General features: G+C 44.3%; 1 protein-coding gene across 1 annotated transcript in view; it reads right to left on the bottom strand.

The window, feature by feature from the left end:
• The window catches only part of LOC147662728 (uncharacterized), an 80240-nt gene that overhangs the window by 30218 nt on the left and 22964 nt on the right, over positions 1 to 27058 (bottom strand). The window contains exon 2 of the mRNA XM_086950936.1: positions 19688 to 21219. Coding sequence (XP_086807062.1) covers positions 19688 to 21188 — 1501 coding nt within the window. The 5' untranslated portion in view covers positions 21189 to 21219. The remainder of the gene's footprint in view (positions 1 to 19687; positions 21220 to 27058) is intronic.

Genomic DNA, 27058 nt, shown 5'->3' with positions numbered 1-27058 from the left:
ATCGGCTCCAGCTGCTGCGGGTACATCCCAGACAACGCACCTACAGTGTACGATGCAATCCAACGTCTGCATCGCCTTTCTTTCAATCTGGATGAAGGCAACTGGTCCCTCACAGGCTGGATCTGGGGCCTCCTTTCCCAGTGATGGTGGAATATCCTCATCTTCCTTGCCTTGGGAGTAACTGTCCTGGTCTCCTGCTGTTTATGCTTTCATTGTCTGCCAGTGCTCTGTACAATGTGTGTCCAGGCCATCAAGCCTCCACCCTCTAACATTCACAACACCAATATGATGATGATGCCCCAACATGAAGCCGATGGCTTATGAACATTGACATTTCTTAAAGTATTTGCCACTCAATGGAAAAAGGAGGGTCTGAGAAAAAGTGTTCTTCTGATCGGCATCATTTGTACCGGGACTCCATTGTTTTTTCATTGCCATCTCGTGTCAAACACTTCCACACAACCCACCTGGTCGTTTCTGCTGATGCCTGAGGAAAATCTAACTAACACGACAACAGCCATCTTGCAGCCTGCATTTCGGCCCAGGAACTGTCGTACACCCAACCCCCTCTGTTCTTTGCAGTTCAACTGAAAGCCACGAGACACTCACACCCTGATTAAATGATTTGTTTTCCATCTCCTGCTCCCAGCCTGGTAAACATCCCTGACACCATGATCAGGTTATCTGGACAATGGTCTGACTGCTTGGCCTTGATGAGGGTGATTAAACAATGATATGAAAGACCAGGCTTTGATCAAGTTGAGTGAACAATGATTTGTGTACCAAGCCTTGACCAGGTCACCACCTACAAACATCATCTGGATCTGGTTATCAACTGCAATCACTGCCCTGATTGAACAATGAACTAACAGCCAAAAGATCAGAATGAAAAAGTATAAAAGGCTTGTAAGCAGCAGCCTCCTCTGTCTTGTTTCTGACGAGGTTGGGACTCTGTTCCATAGCCCGGGCTATTTGAATAAATCTGGGTTCCTCCTGCAGACGAAGGCTTCTTTGTCTCCTTTTACTACGTATGAAGGGTATGGAAGACTTGGGCGATTCCCCCGCAGCCGAGAACCAGTAAGTGGGTTATTCCGGTTTTTCAGAACGCTGCACTGTAGGCCCATGGTGCACTGTCCTGTAATGCACAAAGTTTTACCTTGGTGCAGAAGGGAGCACTGGGGACATGCTACAGCTTCTAAAATGGGTTTGCCCAGCAGACATTTCAGAGAAAAGAGGCAGCAAGGCCTTTGATGGCCCTGAGATCTCGAGAGAACGGGAGCAAGCAAAGAACCCCTTGGAGAGCACTTCCGGGTACAAAAGGAGGTGGCAGGCTACAGACAGCACATACGGTTAGGTTGCAAATTGGCAGTCCGTCCTGCAGCCCAGCAGCAGCAGGTCAACGCAACAAGGCAGTTAGTCGAAATGGGTGATTGCTCCTGGCAGCACAGCAGTCCTCATGGCAATGAGCAGTTTGTAGAGCCAACAGTGTCTGGCTACAAGTCCCAAGCAGCGTCTAAAAACATGGGATCAGAGCTCCAGTACATTTAATCAAAAATGTCATTGATGAATGGGTGACTTCAAATGAACCCTCAGAAGTGTGGAACAGTCCCTTGCAGCCCATTCCAGGCTCCAGACGATCAGTGGGGCGTAAATCAGCCCTTTGAGAGAGGAGAGGAAACACCCTATTCAAATGTAAGTGTAAATCACCTCTCTCCCAGCCGAAGACGACTATCAGCATGCAGATGAATGCAGATGTATCCCCTGTCACACCCAGCCCCTCCCATTGGGAAAGCTTGGTTGGCATGACTCTTCCAAACATGATAGTTGCAGGGGTTTCCTCTGTGGTTGAGTGAGGGGGTCAAACGGTAACCTCAAAGAATAGTGTTCAAAACACCTTTGAGGTCAAGCTTCCCCAATGCAGAATGCTGAACAGCTTTCTTTAGAGTACTCACGAGGCGTTCTACCAGACCAATGGCCTGGGATCAAAGGGGAGTGCTTTTTTTGATTCTTTATCTTGAGGTGATTTAGAACGTTTTTGAATTCTTGACTATTAAAAGGTGGGTCGTTGTCAGATTTTAAGTTTGCAGGTACAAGTCAGGTCGCAAAGATGCCATCTAGGTTTTGAATAACCCTGCTTGTTAGAAATGGGATCTCTGGTTGGCTAATGCTTGCGCCAAAGCCAGGCAGAGACCACCACTCTAGTCAGGGCAAGTGAGGTACACGCCAAGATAACCCCTGCTCACCCCCTTGGTAGCTGGCACAAGCAGTCAGGCTTATACCAGAGGCAATGTGTAAAGCGTTTGCACAACACACACACACACAGCAGCAACACACTAGGCACACCTCAAAAAGGAACTCCACACAAGGTTATATATAAAAACAGCCTTTGTATTACCATAAACACATTAGATCATAATCACACATATGCACTGTGCCAACTGGCACTAGGTAGTATTTACAGGGGATTATTTACACATGACAAGGCCACGTGGGCCACTGTCAGAATCAGCACTTAGTGTAAATAGTAGATGTAGCACATAGAATAACTGTAGCGTAAAATAACAATTGTAGAACACCACCAGTAACCACTGGTAACAGGTAGGAACACACTACGCAATACTAATCATCCTAGGCATAGATCACGCAGGAAAACATAAACTGACTAGCATAAACTATACTAGGCATAACAACCTCCTAGTCATGAAAACACAGTTAGAGGTATAACGTAGGATGCATAAATACATTACACATAAATCACATTAGGCAATTATCATCATGAACACAGTAAGCAACCACCTTGCGCAAGAATCCCTGAGGTTACTGACCCCAGGCCAACTGGCCTTCCATGGGGATCAAACGCTCCTTGTCCCAAAAGTCAGGGCTGGCTGCGCACGCAGCCAAAAGCAACAACGCAAGAGATCATAAACCTCTCATCTCTATTCTCGGGTCTGGGACAAGCAAATGCTGCTCACCCAGGATCCTGCGTATGGTATCTCGCCTCATGTACTATCAGTTTGATGTTGTTCATATATCTGGAGGCAAGAATGTCAGGGCATACTATCTTTCACGTTTTCCTAATGACAACAACAAGGAAGTAACATTTTCTTCTGATGTTGGGGAGGAAGATTCAGATGATTGCCTGGTAGCGTCACTCGACGCACCAGAACATAGGCTCGATACTGCTGACAGTTGGATTAAAGCTCTTTCTGGAGATGAGATCTTACAACGTGTATGCGGTTTTGTTAAGACAGCTTGGCCCAGAGAGCGTGCTCTTCCCCAATGCATACAGCCTTTCTGGAAAGTGGAATCTGAGATTTCATTGGAAGACAGTGTTTTAGTATGTGGAGATAAACGTATTGCACCACATAGTCTCGGGAAGGACATTATTATCAAGGCCCATGAGGGTCACTTAGGATCCACACTCACTAAGGGACGAGTCCGCAAATTCTTTAGGTGGCCCACGATGGACAGCGATATTAATGATCTCTTTGATTCATGTTCCATCTGCAGTTCTTCAGATAAAAGTTTAAGTTTCTTGTCCACCTCTCCTTCCCATTGAATAATCTACCGGACCTTGGTCCAAAGTTGGTGTTGACGTCATGGGACCATTGGATATTTTACCAGGTGGATGTCATTTTGTTTTTGTGTTAATTGCTTATGTCTCAAAATGGCATGAAATGAAATTGGTCAAAGAGGCTTCAACCAGCTACATCATTCTTTTTCTTAAAGATGTTTTTCTAAGGGAGGGTCTCCTGACACCATGGTGACTGATAATGGGACCCAATTTACGAGTACAGAATTTGAATCCTTTTTGAAATTATGTAACATTCAACATGTCCAAAGCTCACTTTATCACCCTTAATCCAATGGGCTTCTCGAGCGAATGTATAGGGTTGTGGGGGATTGTATTAAGTGGCTAAGGGTCAGATGTAGTTAGCCAAATACCGGTCGGTAACAGACGAAATTCTGTATTTTCGGCCGTTATCGACCGGTATTTGGAAAATGAGATGTAGGTGGCCATTTTCCTGATTCGGTAATTTACCGAATCGGTATTTTAAGAAATCGGTAAATTACCGATTTCTTGAAATACCGAATCAGTAAATTACCAAATTTGCTATGTAGGGAGCACTCAAATGATGCTTTTCCCCTTTTAGGATTCGTTATTTACCACCAACTACAAGTTGGTGTTAAATAATGAAAACTTTTGAAAAAGCATTTTTTTTGCTTTTCCAACAGTGCCATGTTGCAGACATACATGCCCTTAGGGCATGTATGTCTGCAACATGTGCACCCATACACAATTGAGGGGTGCAACAGGGTGTCAAAGTGACACCCTGCCACCCTTCAATGCTTCGCCATTTTACCGAATCGGTAAATACCGTTTCGGTAATTGGCATTCATTCCTATGGGCCCCCAGGCCCATAGGAATGAATGGTAATTACTGAATCGGTATTTACCGAATCTTACCGATTCGGTAATTTTTTCAGTAAAATTACCTACATCCCATTTGCCTGTTCTTAAATACCGAATCGGTAAGATTCGGTATTTAAGAATCAGTAATGTGGAATTACCTACATCTGGCCCCATGTCTTCTAACTGCGATATTGTCAACTGTCTCAACAGCAGGTTGTGGTTCTACAGAACCAACCCTCACTCTACAACTAAAGTTTCCCCTTTTGATTTGGTAGAAATTCTGTACAAGTTGAAGGGGCAAAATGATGGAATGTTGTAAAAGTTAAGAATGTCCATACACATTCTGCTTTTACTTCTCATGATCCAGAGATCAGTGCATCTTCAGATTAATCCCTCAGAAGGAGTTCAAGATCTAGGATGATTTCTAAGAGATACCGCATATAAAATGTTTATTTTCCATGCTTTGTATTTCCTCATTTATATATTGTGAATTGTTCTAGACTGATTGTACTCTCTTTGAACATTATTAGCATGTTTTCTTTTAGCGTTGAGGTAAACTTTGTTTTTCTTACTTTTCTTTTGTTTTTGTTTTTTCTTTAGTTTAATGAGGCAGGAAGATATGTTATATTCTCTGTATTTACATTTGCATCTGTGTTTAGTTCTACTATCCTTTCCCTGCTTCATTCCATAGAGTGTTGCCTGGTTGTACTTGTTGCCGGGCGATAGTTTGAAGGTTAATCTGCAGAGAGTCATTGGAGTTGGATATACCTGCCTGCGCTCTATGGTCTGCTGTGTAGCTTCTCCACAATAAACTTGAAGTTAACTCTACTGAGTCTGTGAGTCAAATACTACACTTACTTTCCTTGTTTGACTTTTCCCCACCTATGAAATAATGAAGGAAATTGACTTACAATTTCACGATTAGCATTCATATTGTGGTTCACCCATATACACTTGGCTCTTCAAAGGGTATCCTTCAGGATCACAACGGTGTTCTTCTTGTTCTATCTGGTGGTGGTGACTTAACAACTGCATTTCTTATCCCTATGTCATTGAAACAATTGTGTAAGATACTTTGTATATCCTCTTGCAGCCTTGAAAACGTCTCTATGACAAAACACGTGACGGCTGCCTGTCTGTAATGGATTTTATGTCTCGGACGCAAGAAAGGTGAATAATTGTGGAAACAATAAATCACAACAAACATCTCTGATCTTGCAGTACTTCTTTACGGGCAACAAGGCATGGCCATTGGACTTCGCTGAGTGCTTCAGTATTCCTCTGCTCATTTGGAAGCGAGGTGCTGGCAGGATAGGCCTCTTTGACTTAACGAGGGAGAGGAGATGTCACTTATCACAGTTGCACATCACAAAGGCTCTGCACGAACACTCTCACAAAGGAGTTATCACTGGTCTTTTGTGACTCCAGAAAAGCTGGACCCAGGGCAAGGAGGAAGCGGATGCCTGACACGTCATGGCGGTGGAAGCCTCTAGAAACTCCTAATAGTGGGTGCCAGGTATAAATATTGGACTCCAGACCGGAAAAGAATAAAAGAGGTCCCAGTGCCACCCACTGTCCCTTCTAATACTTCATGCCAGTAAAAAAAACTCTCAACAAAGTCCCACAAAATTATAGTATCAGAGACAATTTACATCAATGACACCTAGTGACCCCTCCTAACATATCTCACCATTAAAATGAACTCTCAACGAAGTTCCATAATGCTAAAGTGCAAGATGCTATCTTGCGAGTATACTGTGTCTTTATATTGACACTGTTATTCTAAGTGTGCATGGAGATTGTTTTGCCCATCTTATTCCAATATTATCTCGTGCATATACTGTCATCTCAAGTTGATGCTGCTTCCTATCCTACCATGTGCCTATAGCAGTGACCCATCCTTTGTGATGTCTACTAGTCTATGCTGATATTGATATACTACCTGTCATGTGGGTGTATAACTTGTATATATGCCCTCGAATATAAAGGACGTTTCTGCAGACTGACCAATAAACTCCATCACAACCACCAGCTCTTAGATACCATGACCACTAAGAACCCAGTGACATCAACAAGCCCTAGGCGCTTTTCGGCATTCAAGGCCCCCTTTTCCTCAAAGGGATCCTACCAGATCGCCTTGGTGACCTTTTTCACATGCCTCTGACACTCGCATCCCACTCTTCCAAAGAAGTGCCCACCAACCGTCCACTGAAGGGCCCAATGTTACAATCAGGCGGTCATCTCAGCTTTCGGAGGCCACCTCTTGACCACTATGCACACCTCCGAAGGCTTCTCCTGAAGTCTAACTTTGGTTATCCTCAGAAACAATTTCTGAGTATCACTTCAACTTCAGGAGCGTGGAAAGATACGCCCCCAACTCATTTCTGCAAAACCTCTCCAAACATGCTGCTAAAATGTACAAACACAAAATGCTTAAAAAACACCCAGAGACACTGATAACAGACATCTTCTACAATCCAACACACAAACGTCTTAAAATGGACTTCATCTTCTACACTACGAAACCCGCCAAAAGGAGAGAAAACGTCATTCAACACCTTCATGTAACTAATGCTACCAAGTTCCCTTATGGATCTAAACAAACTATATCCCTATCCCAGAACTTTAGCAGAGATCGGTGCATAACTATATACAGAAAAAGGAACATCCTAATCCAAGCCACTGCACAACATTATCTATTTTACACTTTCTGGCTCTCTGCGCTCCCACCACCACTCCTCCACCCTCTCCCATGCACGCCCTCATCAACTAGCTGAACCTTTTACTCCCAAACCCCCTCGCACTGCCCCCATCTCTACCTCCCCTACAGCATCTATGATCCCCTGATGCACTGAAGCTTCTGTTTCGATACCAAAATTACTTGCCCCCTCTGCATTGCACACCTCCACTGCCCAGCTTGACTTATCTATCACACCGGAATCATCTCAGTCCTCGAACCACAGCAGGCTCGATTCTACATTAGCCCAGGAGCGGTCTGTGCAGGTAAGAGTGGTCGGGGGCCGGGGGAATGCGACAGATGACGACAAGGGAAAATTAAATAAATCATTTTCCCCTCGTTGTCGTCTATTGAATCAACCCCACCCGGCCCCACCGCTCTTACCTGCACGGGCCGCTCCTGCATTACCTCCGCGCCAAACTCTGCTAAGCGCCATCGTACTCCACTTCCTACCACTAACCCAACCACCACTCAACTGATCCCTACAACAGCCCAGCCTGACCTCACAATCAACACTATTCTGGGTGAAATTCGTCACTACGTAAGAACACAAATATTACCTACTTCACGCATCTTCATCGAACACTGATCCTGCCACAAACATACACTCTGATCCCCTATCCTTTACCCCAAGACAAACTATCCCCTATATCCATCACCAACTCAATCATAGATGCACCACGACTGAAATCACGCAATGGAAAGCTGAAATGCTGAGCAACACGTATGACAGTGCTCCGAGCAAGCCTTGCCACCGCAAGATCCCGGTCATCCTTGGCACGAGTAGAACCCTGAACACCACTCACCCTCCCAGGCGGCCTACCCAAATAACAACCATCCAACCCTGTAAGCCTGGTCCAAGATCACTACCTATGCGTTGCTGCATGCTACTAAACTGTCAGTCAGCAGTCAAGCATGCCACTCAAATAGCTGAAACCATCCTAGGACACAAAATTGACTTCTGCTTTCCAACTGAAACCCGCTGAACGACCACAATTATCAATTTCCTCCCACAGGGTTTCTCAATCATCCGTACGACCGCTAGGATCGTATTGGTGGTGGATTAACCAGTATACACACAAAAACTATCTATGCTTAACTTCATTCCTCAACACGAAATACCCTACCCTTGAATATGTAGGAGTTCAACTCTCGTCCAAAGGCCCCAACTCTATCAAAATTCATGTCATCTATCACCCTCCAGGTGAAAAATTACAAATCTTTGGAGGACTAAACAAACCTATTAACGCAAAACTACCTTAAAGTCAGCGCAGAAGTTCTACTAGGAGACCTGAACCTGCACTTGAACAATGCCGATGATCCAACAGTACACGCCCTATCCACCCTCATGGAAGCAAACGATCTCACCTAACACTGCAATAAACAAACTCATACCAAGGGCTCTACCCATGATGCAATCATCTCTAAGCAGAATACCTTATTCCTCCGTTCTATCCTACCCACAGACTGGACCCCCTAATTCTTTTCAATCTCAATGACATCCAACCAAAGGCCCACCCCCAATGTTGCCGGTACATGCACTGGGCGGGGAACATACATGGAATCTCCCAGGCAGAGTTAGAAACGTTAGTCAGTTCCCAAATTCCAAGGTGATTATCTCACCACCCACTACAACAGAAAAATGGGAGAACAATTTGACATAGACGATCCTTTGAAACTCAAGAAATCAAGAAGTAACCCTTCCAGATCTTGGTTTAACAAAGACCTTAACAAAGAGGCAACAACTCCGGTTGGCTGAAAGAAACTGGAGACAACAACTCTTGTTAACACATCTTGCGATACCGCGAGCTAAACGCATAAAATACAAAAAAAATATCTTCAGAGAAGAATCCCCCTTCTTCTGAGCCCAACTTGACCCTTCTAGGAACCTAAAGACCTTCTCAATATAATTAAACAGCAAACCTTCTCTTTCCATCAACACTCAATAAATGACTCTACCATGCGCAGCGAAGAGTTTGCAACATTCTTCTCTGAAAAAAAAACTAACATTTAAATCTCTCTTGACTCACGCATCTCTCCGTCCTACACCAAAGATGTCCCCCTTAGCAAAGAGTGTCTACCCAAGGCCCTACCTCCAACTAATGGTCGTCTCGCCAAACTCACCCTATGCCAGTTGGACTGAATTTGACTATGTACTTTAAGAAGAAGTGCTCAAATTACTCGCTTGCATGAAACCAACATCGCACATTTCTGATCCCCTCCCTCCTGAGCGTGTCAAGAATCTCAGTCACATCAAATCACACCTGCATGGACCAAAATCATCAACTCCTCCTTTTCGAGAAGCTCCATGCCGACCTCCCTCAAACTCGGCCAAGTCAACCCCCTCATCAAACAACGCAGACGCCGAAAAGTCACCCCCCTCATCAAACAACACAGACGCCGACTAGAACAACCTTAACAATTACAGACCTATATTTATTCTCATTTACCTTCAGAAGCAAGTCTCATAAAAGCACAAGAGTGCCTGACGAACTTAGAAGTCCATACGCTGGTACTTTTCAGACTGGATTATTGTAACTCTTTCCTGTCTGTCCTTCCCCGAGAAGGCCTCACTGAGAGAAATGCTTCCTACAGTTATCCACTTTGTGACAGGTCACAACATTTTTTAATCACATTTCTTCTATACTTTGCATCCTACAATGGCTTCCAATTGAAGCAACAGACCAATGTAACACTGAATGCATCACCCACAAAGCCCTCCACAACTCCACATCCTCCTACGGGGTTGAAAAACTCAAAATCTCTGGATCTGAACAAGGATAGAGAATTCGTAAAGTCCTCCTGCTGGAACAAGCAACATTCAGGCAAGAACGCTTTATAAAGCTCGCCTTCTCTGTCTTCGCTACAAGGATCTGGAACTCCCTCCCACAACCACCTTGAACAACCACACGTCTTGCCACAATTAAAAACAAACTCAACGTCCTCCTATTTAAGAGAGCTGTAAATAATAAATCTGTGATCGCTTTTCTTCATCCACTTTTCCCCAATGGGGATTCAAAGGACGCTGGACAACATTAGTGCCTTCTGCAAGCATCGGGCCTGGAAATTAATCTGCAAAAGACCAAATATATGTCCTTCGATACTGTCAATACTACTCGCCCAAATCCGATTTTAGATGGGCAGTTACTAGAAAAGGTCAACATCTTTGATTATTTGGGTATTACATTAACAGAGGGAATAGATTGGGGTCCCCAGATTACCAAAGCTCTCTTGAAACCTTCCCAGGTAGCAGGAGGCATTCAACATTTTTACAGGAATGCTGCAGTCGAGTTGTCAGCCCTGCATTAGAGTTATATAAAGTACAGGCAGGGAGTGCCTCTTTATAGGGGGCAGAAATATGGGCCCATTGTGTCTTAAATAGGTTAACGTGTACCGAAAATAGCTTTATTAGACTCTTGATGCTTCCATCCAGCACCCCTTTAGTTCCTCTGCTTATGGACCTTGGTGTTAGACCCATCGCAGAGGAAGCTTCCTTACGATCATTATTGTATTGGCGGCGTTTGTGGAGCTCCTTAGAGTTAGTGCATTATAGGGAGGAGCTTTCAGAACTAATGGGGCTTCCGGGTGCTCAAAAACTTGCTTGGCTCAAACACATAAAATCCATGTGTGAGGCACTCGGTAGGTCCATCCTCTGGAGCAACCCTGAAGTAAGTTCCATGATGATAACCAAGAAAGATTTGGCTAAGAGGTTTAGAGATTTTAAGCGTATGGGTCTTTACACAAGCACCTCTCTGGGTCAATTAACATCTGAATTCTTATTACTGAAGGATGTTTATTCCACAGAATTGGTATTAGATGACATCCAGCCATTCCTGGCAAAGAAACTTTATTTACAGTTCAGATATGGGGTACTGCCATTATGTACATTTACAAAGAAATGGGCAAGCTCTGAATCTGAGAATTGCCCTGTGTTTAATACTGCAGTAGAAACGGTCCTACATGTGCTATTCTTTTGTCAAGCATACAAACGCCATAGATCCCGTTGGTTAAAACACCTTATAATAAATTTGGGATCTGGCCATTGCAGCGAGGTATTTCGGATTCTCAAATCTGATACGCAATTGCCGATTGTTTTCTCTGTATCACGATTTTTGTTCTCCATGTGGTGTACCCGTAATGCTATTCTCAAAAAGGGCCTCTGATAAGTTCAAACTAATGATATTGTATTTTAGTTAATCAATTTTTTAACTCCCCAGTGACCAAAATTAGATTGGTTTTCTTTGTGTCCATAGAAAGGATGGGGTTTCCTGTGATCTGTTTTTATTTGTATGTAAATTTGTTAGAACTAATATATGATCAATGCATTGTATTTGTATTTTAACTCAACGGTCAATCAGGCATTGCCTTTTTTATCTGTGTTTCTATACGGAAGTTATGATGTATTTTATACATTGTAAAAGAATGCAACTATTTATTTTATTTGTATGTAAACAATTTTATGCTATATTCTAAACAATGCTTTTATGGCTGTTCGCCGAAATAAAGTTTTGCAGGCAAGCAAGCATCCACTTCTCCAATGTATCCGGATAGTGACTTTTGAACTCTCTCCCCTGACTTGATCTGTGGGATTAGTCTATTGCTTATCTGTTATTTGATGACACATCTAATCTGCATTTTGGTCTTTCTTCTTTAGAAAAGTGCTTCAATGCCCTTCAGCCAAGATTGTACTATATAAAACCACAAAAAGAAACGCATTTGGTATGACAGAGAGAAACCAGAAAAAACATATTTTTGAAAAGTTTGTGCAGATTTGTCAAAAGATTCCAAAGTTATTAGCAAAGAAATAATTGCTTTTCAATAGAAACTCTTATAACCACAAAGGGAAGGACGGAAGAGCGGAAGAGAGAGAGAGAGAGAGAGAAAGAGAAATAGAAAGAGAGAGAGAGAGTGAGAGAGAGAAAGAGAGAGAGACAAAGATAGTAAGAAAGAGAGAGAGAGAAGGAGAGAAAGAGAGAGAGAGAGAGAGAGAGAGAGAGAGAGAATATGGTTTAAGTGAGTTTCAAATAATTTTTAAACATAAATTAAGATGTTAAAAGCAATCCCAATAATAACTTTATTGTGACCTTTGTGTTTTTGATCCAAGACTGCCAGACAGCACTAAAGACATTGTGGGGATATTCAGAAAGCATCCCTGGGAATACATTCCTCACATCCGTCCCTCCTGTTGCCCAAAACTTGTTTACTGTATTCTTCCACAAACACGCTTTATGTAAAAAGACCTTTAAATCTTGTTTTTATCCGGTCACATTTGCTGTCCATTCAAAGACAGAGGTCAAATGTCAAGCTCTCTCTTTGAGGGAGCTTGGTGTTTACCTTTCTTCCTAGGACTTCAAAATGAGAGAATTTATGTGAGTATCCATACAAGAGGAGAAGGTGTAAGATTGTTTTCCTAGCACACAACAAAAAACAAGCACTGGCAAAGCCAATTGGTCTTGCCTTGCGAACCTACTGACTTTGCAAATGACTTATAGCAGTGTCCCACACCATCAGTCGAAAAAGAAATATCCTACTGCATTTTGCCGGGTTACAAAGATTGACACGTAGTTACTGAGGCCTACCCTTTGAATTTCAATCAAATGTGGTGGATATGATTAATAAAAATAGAAAGCCGGGAACGGAGAGTTATTACTGTGCCATCAATAAGCTTCTTAGGTGCCGCACCTAAAAATGTTGATTTTTTTTTTTTGAACCCCGGGAAAGGGGACTATTAGTCTCATAAGAAGCTAAATATGGTTGCTCTCTGTTGCAGGAAATCCCAGCCCACAATCAGAGCCTGAGAAGTCTCTCCCCAGTGTGAGTATGTTATTTTTTTAAAGTAGTTTGGCCACGCTGCGGTACTTTATTTGACTAATTTCCTCAAGATACCACTAGCAAAGCGCCCAATAATTTCCAAATCAGCCTACGGGCTTGCCATCTTTCACGGTATTGGGTGTAAATGCCTGAGATGTCCTGATAGTTTTCTGCTTCAATATGGCCACCACGCAGGCAGCATCGAGGGCCCTGGCCTTGCAGGGCGTGAAGGTAATTTTTCAGCCCTCACACACCTTCTTCACAGCAGGCACCAGGTGTGGGGGGTCTCCCTGCACTCAGGTGTGTTATTCATTTATTAATTCAGTGTTTTATATAGTGTTAACATGGCCCAACTGCGTATCAGAGTGCTTCACAATTCTATAGCATTGTATTTCTGACATTTGGTTTGATTAGTTCTTTAAACAAACTACCAAGTATATATATTTAATTTTAAGTGGAAAACATTTCTACTTTACAAATAATACATGCCCTAAACATTACTAGAGATCAACTTGGATTACAATAGTATGTGTCCTAAACATTACTAGAGATCAACTTGCATTACAATAGTATGTGTCCTAAAGATTACTAGAGATCATCTTGCATTACAATAGTATGTGTCCTAAACATTACTAGAGATCAACTTGCATTACAATAGTATGTGTCCTAAACATTACTAGAGATCAACTTGCATTACAATAGTATGTGTCCTAAAGATTACTAGAGATCAACTTGCATTACAATAGTATGTGTCCTAAACATTACAACAATTGACATTTTAGAAATACATGTAATAAGAAGACCTCATATCATTTAGTACAGTGGATTGTACGTAGCAAACAGACTGGTTACAGAATATATAGCTATTATCTTATACTGCTTTCGGCCCGGAAACATTGTACAGATGTGGCAGGGTCGCGTCATGATGCTGCTGGTGAGAGCAAAAGAAGAAAGAAGAAAAAGAAGCAGAGAGCAGACAATAAAAGGACATCTTAAAAGGACATTCCAAATAGATGCGTTTTTAGAAGCTTACGGAAGGACATCAAATTACGGTTCTCTCACATAGCTCGAGGAAGAGAGTTCCACAATTTGGGCGCAGTGCATGAGAACGAACGTCCTCCCCATCTTGACTTCCTGATTTTCTTAGTGGTGGCAAGGTGTAAGGTGCTGGAGCGAAGGGATATCGGCGGCAGGTAAGGCGTTAGCAGAGAAAGGAGGATGGCCGGGCCCGTTTTCCACATGGCTTTTTGAGCCATGCACATAGCCTTACATTGTATCCTGCCAGCCACAGGTAGCCAGTGAAGCTGTCGGAGGGCAGGCCATGCTGATTGTCTCCTTGGGACCTGCATGAGCATCCTTGCTGCGCTATTCTGGACAACTTGCAGTTTGTTTACTATGGCCAACGGTGCTCCTAAATACAGCACGTTACCATAGTCCAGCCGAGACAGTATCAAGGCCTGGACCATTATACTACGCGCTTCAAACGGGAGGAGGGGAAAAATTTTGCGGTTTTGAGTAATTTTGTGATGAGAGAGACAGTGAGGAACTGGCTCTCTTACTTTGAAGTCAGAGAAAGAACATGCTGTTTAGGGGAAACATCATCTGACACTTGATCTCAGTCTGTGAATGAACAGCAAATGTGACGAGATATGAACAAGAATTACAGACGTTTTACAAAAAAGCTTGGAGCGAGTAAAAAAAGTGCTCATATGAAGTGCTCTTAGAAAAAGTGCTAAAGCAGTTGACACTATGGGACCATTGCAAGGATACAAGTATCGGGACGGTGCTCCATGGGAGGGAACAATTTACGAAAAGGAGGGACAAGTAGGAAAGATTAGCCATTTGGAAGCAAGGCTGTTTAAAGGAGATTCGAAGAAACAAATAAAAAAGCAATGGGTGTGTAGTACGCCCACAGAGTTAAGTGCTAAAAAAAAGAACTGTGCTGATGTTTCATAATATATAAGAATTAGTACAAATGAAGCACATTTGTTTTGTATTACTGAAGTGTGGAGAAAAATATTTGAATAAGATTGAAACACATTAATACATTTGTAAACATTACCCAATCTACCCTACCCCACTCCACCCCAAACGTACCTATCCCAATCTACCCCATCCAAACTACCCCACTCAAATCTACTCCAATCAATCCCACCACACTCTACCCCACCCCAAGCCAATCTACCCTACACCACTCTATATAACTCCACTCCATTCTACTCCAGTCCAATGTACCGCAATCCAAACTACCCCAATATACTGCACTATAATCTACTCCACTCCAGTCTTCCCCACTCTACTCCAATCTACCTCATTCCACCCCACTCTTCTAATCTATCCCACTCCAATCCACCCCAATCCATCCTACTCCATCTCAATCTACTCCACTCTACCCAAATCTACCCCAATTCAATCTACCCTATTTGACTCCAACCTACCCCATTCCACTCTACCCCAATTTATCCCCCTTCTAGCTACCCCACCCGACCTTGTGCCACTAACTTCTAGCCATGCCGACCAGCAGTCACACTGGTGTACATAATGGTTAAAACTCGTTGCCAAAGCCAATAGCTTTCGGATAGGAGACACCTATTTGTTTTGCCAATGCTTGTTTTCAGTGTTTTCTTTCATCATATACACACTCAACAGTTACCTGCAGCCAATTCCAAGGAGGCACATGTGTTCAACGGTGCCTGGGCACAGCAGGGGATTCCCTACAGGGCCTGGCTTATGTTTTTTTATTTATTTATTTTTATTTTTAAGGGTTCCTGGACACTTTCTTGGGGTTCCTGGACCCCTGCAAACTTGTGTATCCTTATTGGACATCGATAGGGTTTCAGACCGAGCAGCAGGTCTCCGAACATCACAAATGTCCACCAACGTACAAGGCCTATTACGGTGCCTGCGCAGACTCCTGCCTAAGGTTTCCGGACTTCAAGGGTCATGATGTGGAATTCAACTTCTGTCTCAAAATCAGCAATTTCTTTCTACATTTTAACATTAGGCAGCCCCTGTGCCAGGGAGAGACAGGATGGCACCACAGCTCTTTATGGCTTCTTTAGTATTCTTACAGGATGCGGGGAACAAGTCTCTTCATCATGTGATGGTTCAAGATGTAGCCAGCCAATCAGGAACTTCAGGTCCGCAGACCCAACTTTGGGTTTACGTATCCGAAATGGATGGGCGAAAAAGCTTCCTCATCCAATCGGATCCAATATATTTTTTCCATTTGGGACCGCGAGCCCAGATGCACGGACCATTCGTGGGTTAAATGACCAGTGGCTTAATTTGAGGACCACGAAAAAACACTGCATGAAACTAGCCATGCCAATCCCAAATAGTTATGTGCAGATTCATTGAACTGTGCCAAAGTTATTATATGTATATATAAACATATATATATCTATATCTATACTAATATAATAAAGAGAGAGCCCAAACCTTTGAGGCGGGTAATCTCAGGAACCACAGCACCAATCACAACACCCAATACAGCGTTGGAAAGGGCAGTTGCAGCAGAAGGACATAGGCTATGCAGACGCCCACCATATACATTTAAAAGGTAAAAGAATCGTGCCAGCAAAGTAGTCCCTTGTGGGCGTGTCTGTGTTGTGCTGTGGGCGTGTGCTGGGGGTGTGACAAACGCTGGGGGCGTGTGGTATGTTCCGCCCTTCATGCCATGTCTCATATCGTGTGCTGTGGGCGTGTGCTGGGGGTGTGGGCGTGTGTGGGGCGCGGGATTACGGAAAAAAAGGTGAGCGTTGTGCCCAATATTTCATTGTTTTTTCTTCCCAGGTTCTGTACATTCCAGCTCCGGGTGTCCACCCTGCTCCCTTTAAATACCCTTGCACCCCATAATCATAACCCACCCTTACTCCTTAAAATACCCCAACACCCTTAAACACTAACCCATCTTAACCCTATAAATATACCCTGTACCCCAAAACCCAAACCTATCCCTAAACCCTAAAAATACCCCTGTACCCCAAACCTAGCCCTGAACCCTATAAATACCCCTGTACCTCAAAACCCAAACCTGCCCCTGAACCCTAAAAATACCTCTGTACCCCAAAACCCAAACCTAGCCCTGAACCCTAAAAATACCCCAAAACCCAAACCTATCCCTAAACCCTAAAAATACCCCTGTACCCCAAACCTAGCCCTGAACCCTATAAATACCCCTGTACCTCAAAACCCAAACCTACCCCTGAACCCTAAAAATACCTCTGTACCCCAAAACCCAAACCTAGCCCTGAACCCTAAAAATACCCCAAAACCCAAACCTAGCCCTGAACCCTAAAAATACCCTGGTACCCCAAAACCCATACCTATCCCTAAACCCTAAACCTACCCCTGTACCCCATAACCCAAAACTATATCTGAACCCTTCAAATACCCAAACACCCCAAAACATATACCTCAGTACCCCGAAACATATAGCCCTATACCCATACTTACCGTATCCAAACATTTAAAAAAACATGCTTTTACCATTCATGCATTTACAACGAATTTCGTTGTAAATGTATGCGTGGTAAAAGCATATAAAATGTAATGCCATGCGTTATAATGGCATTGCGGAGTCATGGTACTTTCGTAATGAAAGTATGCGGAGTGATGATATCCGGAAAGAAAGTTGCAGAATAATGGGTGTTTACCCTCCATCGGTAAGTACATTGGAGGCACGACGGCCCACATCTCCAGCAACATACTCATATTTTTTCACCACCATATTTGAAAAATGCACAGGTCTCTCTCATTGATGGCCAGCACCGACATACACGTTTAGACACACCTCCCGCCACAAGTTCTGGATTTGCGAACTTTAGAGCTGGGGAGCTACGTTCGAATCTCGGCATCAGCTCAACATCCTGTGATTCCAGGCAAATTGTTTTGTCTCCCCGTGCCTATCACAAATGAATGTGTTCTTCTGTAATGTAAATTGTGCTCATGCCATGTTGTCGAGTTTGCGCTATAAAATATTGCACGGAAAAATTAAGTAGGGAAACTCGAGTTCACACACTACTGAACGCCCACTCTTAAGTGCATCAGCAGTGCACTGTGAATCGAAGCGTTTCACAGGCCTGTCACAGATAAGAAATGCTATCAAAACGAAATCCTACAAAACAACATACTACTGGCTGGCAGCAATTCATACCCGGAAAAGGTCAGGACGGGCTGCTAGTATAATTATATTACGTGGGATTCTGTAATCCCTGTATAAATAGCAGTCTCTAATTTATTTATAATCAGGAATTTGTGACGCACCAAGTCAGTGATTATGAAGAAGAGACCTCAGAACTCGGCTTTTATAAGTTATTACAGTCGAGTTCTGAGGGCACAATGCCTGCTGCCAGTGCCAGCAGCTGATGTGAAAGGAAGGTCAAGTCACGAAGCATAATTGAAGCAGCTGTTTAAAGCAACAGACAGAACTTTGCTTTTATTACTTCTGCTGTGTGTTACTAGCTTACTATGAGAAGCAGGGTGAATATGTTTATTAGTTTCCTTAGATAAAGGGTGGAATCTTTCTGCATGTTTCTACATGTTCCGAGCTACTGCAGCTTTTTTTTTTTAAAATGGACTTTTATTGAACTATTGATCTTTTTGCAACAAATATATAACAGTTTTTATTTTTACTTTTGCACAAGAGGTTGTAAATTTATTTTTCATGTTGGCAAACATGTTAGCCGCTGCATATGTAGGAGCTATGCACCAAGGTTTGTGAGAAAGGTGATGGTGTGACCATGTATTATACAGGATAAAGTACCACCTGGTGCATATAATAAGATTATTGCAAGTCACCTCAGAGTTTCAAAACCTTTGTGTATCTGTCTATCATGAGATGGTGTGCACTCCTGGAGAACCCTGCAGTGAAAACAACATCTCTGGTCAGCCCTGCTGTTGAGGCCGAATACAGACTAGGGTTTTTATATCAGGAACTGGAGACAACTGCGTCTTACCCAATGTAACTGTGCAACTAGAAACACAGTTCCCTCTCTAGACTGCACATGTCTGCTATTCTCAATGAACACCACATCACTTGCATCCGACTATTACGTGTGGTTCTGGTCAGTAATTCCTCCCATGAATAGCGCTATTTCCAGTTCCTCAGCGTGGAATGGGGACGAACAAGGAACGACAAGAGCTACAGGCCTATTTGTCTCATGCAACATCCCATTGCCAGGCCTGTTTCTGCACAAGAAGGATGCAGTCCTGTGTGGAACCAGAGGAGGGGAATGTAGGGAAACGGATGTACGGCTTTACGACGCGTACTTTTACAACGCGTGCCGTTACAATGCGGTTTTTTCAACACAAGTCGTTACCACGACTTGCGCTGGAGGGGGTGCGGACTTAGGAATTTTTTAATTTACTATTCCAACACCAGCCTACGTACAGTAGGGAAGGTGTTGGATAGTAAATTAAAAAATTCCTTGTCTTGCAGCGCCCTCCAGCGCAAGTCGTGGTAATGACTTGCGTTGAAAACACTGCGTTGAAGACTGCGTTGTAACGGCACGGCGGTGTAACAGCCGCGTCGTAAAGTCTGTTCACATAGGGAAACATCTCCACCCTGTGTACTCGTACTCTGGTGGTCAGTATTGCTCAGTGGGTTCCACACAGATCATAATCCTCCCCTCAGAGATTTTCTAAAATCTGCCCATACACTTTTTGAAGAGGTTACATGTGTTAGTATGCACTCCGAGAGTCCATTTATAGTAAAACACATACCTGGGGTAGCTTGGAACAGCAATAAATGTGATTTTGTATTTCCTCTCTCCATTGAGTCTTCATCTGCAGTATTTGTATCCAGTCCTAGGAATGATGGAGGTACAGACTGACCCCGCTCGTCAGGACAGAGCAGTTCTGCCTTGCAGTTCTGATGTTGATGCTGTGAATCATGGTGCAGTGGTTTGAGTATGCTGCTCTGATTTGAACCCTCTGCATCAGTACAGGGAGGTTCTAGCTTGTACTTTTGATCTGAACCATGTTCATCTGCACAGGTCTGTTCGAGCTCGTCGTTCTGATCTGGTTCCTGTGCTTCACGGCGCATAGATTCCAGGTCGTAGTTCACGTTTGGTTCCGGTGCATGAGGAAGTTCCTGCTTCAAGCATAGGTGTTGCTGTAGGCACTGGGTTTGTTGTGACCCCAACTCATCAAAGGACAACAGCCCAGACTCTAAGTGTTCGTGTGATGACATCCCATCAGGTGACACAGGTTGTAGTCTGCGGTTCTCCTGGGGATCTTGGAAATCAAAACACATCAATTCTTCCTCCAAAAGATCACCAGCTTCCTTCCCATCTGGTAGCGTGGGTTGTACACAGTGGTTTTGCTGTGGTTTGTGTCCTTCAGGAAATAGTGGGTGTGGGCAGAGGATCTGCTGCTGGTCCCAGCTATTAGCAGACAATGGGGATGGTTCTTGCGTCAGGGGCTCATCTGGCTCCCACTCTTCTGGGATGGCTGACTGTATGCTGTGGTCTTGCTCTGGTGTCTGCCCATCAACAAATTCTGAGTGAAGACACTGCTTTGCCTCCAGTGATCTGCCTGGAGGATCTGTCTGAGGGCACCGGGATAGAGGACAATCCTGCTGTACTACATTTCCATCTGGAAACCCAGGATGCATGCACTCATCATGCTGCGACTCGTTTACATCTGGAAACCCAGGTTGCATGCACTGGTCCTGCTGTGTGTCACATCGATGTAGAAACATTGGCTGTAGACAAAGGTTTGGCTCCTCTGGACGCCCTTGAACATCGGTCGGAGGAGAGAGCGTACAGTCCTGCTTTGGTGCATGACCATCAGAAAACACTGTCTGAAGACACAAGCTCGGTTCCACTGGCCTGTACAGTTGAGGTGTCGCAGGAAACCGGCTTACAGCACAATCTCTAATGCTCGCCGGACAGACCACCTTCAACGTCACTCCAGCATTATCTAGGGAACCTTGATCCTTTTCTATCCAGATTTTCTTAATCAGCCCAGCGACTTTAGAAGGTACGTCTTCCACAGTATTTAGCAAGTTATCCAGTTTGGCTTCCAACTCCTCCAGCATGGATAAAAGGATAATGTGCAGCAGGTTCTCTGAAAGCGGTTCCAGGTCCTGGTCCCTCGTAGCATCATTTTGCGATCCTGAAGCGGAGACGTTATGGAGAGGTAAAGATGGGGCTGTGGCACTTACGGATTCACGTGAACACTGCACTGTCACTTTCTTTCCTGGAGCCCGTCTTCTCCCCATTCCGGTAAATTGATGTTCAAGTCTCAAGTGTCTGCAGAACAGAGGAAATGAAAAAAGACAACACGTTATCACAGGACAGTTAGGTCAAAATACTCATTCCTGGCTCACCAACCCCAGTGTGATCAGAGAACATCACTCATTTCTAAAACCAGAAAAAAATTCATTATTAAAATTTCACAATACCCGCAACATAGTTCATATATTATGAAAGGCACGGATTTGAAATGTGTTTCCAACACTATGTCTCTTCCTTGGTCTGCTCAAATTGTACACTGTGCAACCACAAAAAGAGAATATTTTAACTGCCTTGCAGCAATCGAAGGATTATAATACCCTGGCAGACAAGACTGCGCTATCATCCTCACTTGCACTGTACAGCTCTCTTTTGCAGTATTCAGTTCAGTGACTGAAGGACGCAACAACATACCAAACCTCTACAGGATCTACAAAACGCTTGTTATGTCATTGCATATATAGAGAGCATGTTCAACCTGGGGTTTCTTGGAACTGAATCAGAAATACATAAAAGAGGAGAAAACTAACCAGACCAGGGAAGAATCTAATATGAATAGGCTTGTGGGTTGTCAGAGTTCTGGATGAAAGGAACTTGTACCAAAGCCGACATCCACCTGATCTGATCTTCTATAATTTTGCAATAGCAAGTAAATTCAAGTGAGGAGCTCTCTGGTTTTGTACGGATGTATGCATTTCCACCTGGTTTGCAATGAAGTGAGGGGCTACACCTCTCACCCCTTTAGGGCTGAGGCAGAGGGTCTTGGAGTGGATTTGTTATTTCAATATAGGTGTGCCCACCTCTGAAGATGATGTAGTAAACAAGCTGCGTCACTGTGAATTACTTGTAGTCCATGGATGGTGATACTGGGACAGGACTGCGGCGACCACTATTGATTTTCTCGTCTAAAGTGGGAGGAGTGGGATTAGTTTCTGAAGCAGTTTCAGCAGAAATCTGCATTTAGATCCTACTGCTCCAGCCTGCTGGATCTTGCTAAGATTGCTATTGATTATCACTCAGAGGCTTTTAGCTGTCGGTTTAGGCTCCGGTAACAATCTTATTTTTGTTGGAGAGTAAAGTTGGATCCAAACGTTGGTCTTATTCTTTCAAATTAAAATCTCAGTTTGGTCAATATTCAGTTTTAGCTGATTCAACCTCATCAAGTAATCATCAAATTGCATCATATTTTGAGACTGGAGTGGTGAGGCGGACATTCCATTGATAAGAATTATCTGAGAGCTGGAGTAGTTATAAAGCCTGGAACCTCTTGAAAATAGTTCTCTGACCAATAGTTTTTGCAGGTTAAGGGAGCAGAGGTATTGCCCTATAATTCTTGGTTATATCCGGGACTTCTCCCTGGTTTTTCAGTATCGTGAGCTCTACAGCATTTTGAAACGTGCTTGGAGCGATAGCTTGAGCTGCTGAATTGATGAAAACGCTCTGCAGGGGATTGCTCAAGACCTGGATTTTCGACAGAGACGCAGCACCCGCAGCGCCCAGATACCCTTGGGGTCTGCCTTATAAATGCTGATTGATTGATTGATGAGGTCAGAGATTCCATGACTGCTGGAGGGCAAAGGTCAGTTGGTGACCCAGATTTGACCTTGATCATTAAATTCATGAAGCCCGTTTATTTCTTCAAACATGGATAAGGTGGTTGAGTTTTTTCAGACTCAACTTCAGAATTACTGCTGCTGCATTTGTTTATACTATCTTTAAAGAATGTTTTTGTTAAGTATTTAGATTGTCACAGAATGCCTCCATAGGGGTCAGGTAAGTTCTCATTTCATCTGGGGGCGACAAATCATTCAGGATATCATATATATATTTGCTTCTAAGATTTGTTTTGCATATTAAGAGGACTTTGCATGGAACAGGGTTTGCCTTTATATTCTTCAAGCTCAATTTAAAATGTGATTTTGCTCTCTTCAGCATCACTTTCCTGCCAGTGTCGACGCAATGCAGGTTTCGCCTCCTTTAACTCTGGCTTGCACCAGGGCACTGGTCTGGTGCGGTTTATAACACGTTGTTGGATTCTGTTTTCCCAGCTCCGAGGACGTTCTAACACCTTGAATCTGTTGTCACTGTCTATTACGTAGAGGTGTGTCACATAATATTGTATAAATACTGTGATTTGCACTCGTACTTGTGAACAAGGAGGTTGGCTCCGAAATGCGCCGAGTGACTTGGCTTCAAATAAAAACACGCTGAAAAGGAATACTTGTGGCCCTGGCATCGTTTGTGGGAAACCGGCGAAACGATTGCTGTTGAGATTTGGGGTTCGCGACCCCGCCAAGGCCCGCCACTGAAAGCGGCTCGGGTTTAGCTGTAGGTTTACACATATATAGAAGTTGAGATGGTCAAGGCAGGGGAAGAGAAATAAAGAGAAAGTTATTCGATTTTCACAAATGCGATGGCGAAAATCCTCAGAGCAGTGCTTTGATTTTTCGTTGCTGCAGCAGGAATGCCAATGGTGAAAGGGGATTGATTAGTAATTACAAATATTCAGCAACTAAAGCTATACTTTCAAGTGTTATATGTATGTCTTTTTATTGTAATTTTATGCACTAGTCCACTAAACTTAGAATACATAACCCATAACAGGATTTCCTGCAATGGGAGTAACAAGCTGACTGGACAGCCACATAAAACATTATTGCAAGAAAAAATCTAGACTCAAACGCGAAACGAAATACCTTTATCAATGTGTGTTCAAGCTTCTTTTGATAGTACTTGGCTGGTGGACTATAGCCAGCTTGGGCTTTTAGATGCTTTTGCCGGCCCCGGTTTCTCAAGGTTTAACATGATGGAATCTTTTTTTGGACATCACACGGACTTCAATGACTCTAAAAGCGGCAATAAATTCAAATGTATTCCAAATTGGGAGCCCCAAATATGTGTTGGCCGGGCCCCACAAATCATTAAGTATATCAATGAACTAGAAGTCAGCTTCATATGCTAGTTATGAATAAAACAACCACCTTACTTTAGGGAACAAAGTGCGGATATCAAAGGGTTCAATGTACAGAACTGTGGACAAAGGTGCTTAATAAAGACATTCTGAGAGAAGAAACTAATATTGCTCAGTAAAAATATGCTTTTGTTTCCTCCTAGCATACCTCTTAATCCATTGCAGAGATAACCTCCCACTGAATACAAACATCAAAAAACAAGGTCTGAGCAGGTATTCGTGAAAATAAGTAACAACTCCAAACGGACCCATTCTGGACGAATGTATGACGTTACAACGCATATATTTACAATGCATGCACTTACAACGCAGTTTTTACATCACAAAATCAACTACACCGCATTCCATTACATCGCATGACACTACATCGCATTTTAAAAAACTACCTTTACAACGCATTCCATTACATCGCATACTACCTTTATAACGCAAACCATTACATTGCATTTAAGGTAAGTATTGGATAGTATGGGGATACAAATTACTATTCCAACTCCAGGGGGCGCAACAGTAGGGTAAGTGTTGGATAGTGTAGGGGTAAAAATTATTATTCTAACTCCAATGGTATGCGTTGTAATGGTATGCGCTGTATGGCCTGCGTAGTAGTGAATTGTGATGTAGTATCATGCGTTGTAGTGCCATGCCTTGTAAAGGATGTTGCGATGTAATGCCTGCGTTGTAAGTGTATAAAGGAGTTAAGACCACACACTGAGGCCACACTAATTCTCTGATGTATTATAACAAGGTCACAAAGTGACCCCCTTGCGCAGTACACCTCAAGTCATGAATTTCAGCAAGGATACATAGCATTCGGGGACATGTAGCTTCGATCTAAACACTGTTAATATGGGTGTTTAAATTTCATAATGCAATGTTCTTTAAAGAGCCCTGGCTAAATGAAGGGATTCATATATAACAGTGAGCCAGGTAGCCTCACAATAATTAAACATTACACATACACCTGCCGCTGCATCCCATGATGATAGTGTGAGACCCGTATATCTGCAGGCTGCAACCCCTGATGATGGTGTGAGGTCAGTACACCTGCCCACTGCACCCCCTGATGATGGTGTGAGGCCAGTACACCTGCCCCCACATCCCCTGATGATGATGTGAGGTCAGTACACCTCAGGCTGCACCCCTGATTATGGTGTGAGGTCAGTGCACCTCAGGCTGCACCCCCTGATGATAGTGTGTGGCTAGTACACCTGACGCCTACACCCCTTGATGATGGTGTGAGGTCAGTTCACCTGCCCCCTCTCCCCTGATGATTGTGTGAGGCCAGTACACCTGCCCCCTGCACCCCCAGATGATGGTGTGAGGTCAGTACACCTGCCCCCTGCACTCCCTGATGATGGTGTGAGGTCAGGACACCTGCCTCCCGATGATGGTGTGAGTCCAGTACACCTGCCCCCTGCATCCCCTGATGATGGTGTGAGGTCAGTATACCTGCCCTCTGCATCCCCTGATGATGGTGTGAGGCCAGTACACCTGCCCCCTGCACTCCTTGATGATGATGTGAGGTCAGTACACCTGCCCCCCCCCCGATGATGGTGTGAGGTCAGTACACCTGCCCACCTATGATGGTGTGAGGCCAATACACCTGTTCCCTGCACCCCCTGATGATAGTGTGAGGTCAGTACACCTGTCCCCTGCATCCCCTGATGATAGTGTGAGGTCAGTACACCTTCCCTCCCAGATGACGGTGTGAAGCCAGTACACCTGTCCCCTGCATCCCCTGATGATGGTGTGAGGTCAGTACAACTGCCCCCCAGATGATGGTGTGAAGCCAGTACACCTGCCCCCTGCATCCCCCGATGATGGTGTGAGGCCAGTACACCTGACCTCTGCACCCCCTGATGATAGTGTGGGGTCAGTACACCTGCCCCCTGCATCCCCTGCTGATGGTATGAGGTCAGTACACCTGTCCCTTGCATCCCCCGATGATGGTGTGAGCCCAGTACATCTGCCCCTTGCATCCCCCGATGATGGTGTGAGGCCAGTACATCTGCCCCTTGCATCCCCCGATGATGGTGTGAGGCCAGTACACCTGCCCCCTGCACCCCCTGATGATGGTGTGAGGTCAGTTCACCTGCCTGCTGCAGCCCTGATGATGGTGTGAGGTCAGTACACCTGCCCCCTGCACCCCTGATGATGGTGTGAGGCCAGTACACCTTCCCCTGCACCCCCTGATGATTGCATGAGACCAGTGCACCTGCCCCCTGTACACCTTGATGATGGTGTGAGGTTTGTACACCTGCCCCCCGATGATGGTGTGAGGTCAGTACACCTGGCCCCTGCACCCCTTAATGATGGTGTGAGGTCAGTACACCTGTCCCCTGCACCCCCTGATGATGGTGTGAGGTCAGTACACCTGCCCCCCCCCCCCCATGATGGTGTGAGTGCCCCCTGTACTCCCTGATGATGGTGTGAAGTCAGTACACCTGCCCCCTGCACCCCTGATGATGGTGTGAGGTCAGTACACCTGCCCCCCCCCATGATGGTGTGAATGCCCCCTGTACTCCCTGATGATAGTGTGAGGTCAGTACACCTGCCCCCTGCACTCCCTGATGATGGTGTGAGGTCAGTACACCTGTCCCCCAATGATGGTGTGAGGCCAGTACACCTGCACCCTGCACCCCTGATGATTGTGTGAGGCCAGTACACCTGCCCCCCGATGATGGTGTGAGGTCAGTACACCTGCCTCCCTATGATGGTGTGAGGCCAGTACACCTGTCCCCTGCACCCCCTGATGATGGTGTGAGGTCAGTACACCTGTCCCCTGCATCCCCTGATGATGGTGTGAGGTCAGTACACCTGCCCTCCCAGATGACGGTGTGAGGTAAGTACTCTTGCCCCCCAGATGATGGTGTGAAGCCAGTACAC

Source organism: Lissotriton vulgaris, unplaced genomic scaffold, assembly GCF_964263255.1.
Source record: "Lissotriton vulgaris unplaced genomic scaffold, aLisVul1.2 SCAFFOLD_211, whole genome shotgun sequence".
NCBI lineage: Eukaryota > Metazoa > Chordata > Amphibia > Caudata > Salamandridae > Lissotriton > Lissotriton vulgaris.
This window is presented reverse-complemented; position numbering and strand designations above follow the sequence as displayed.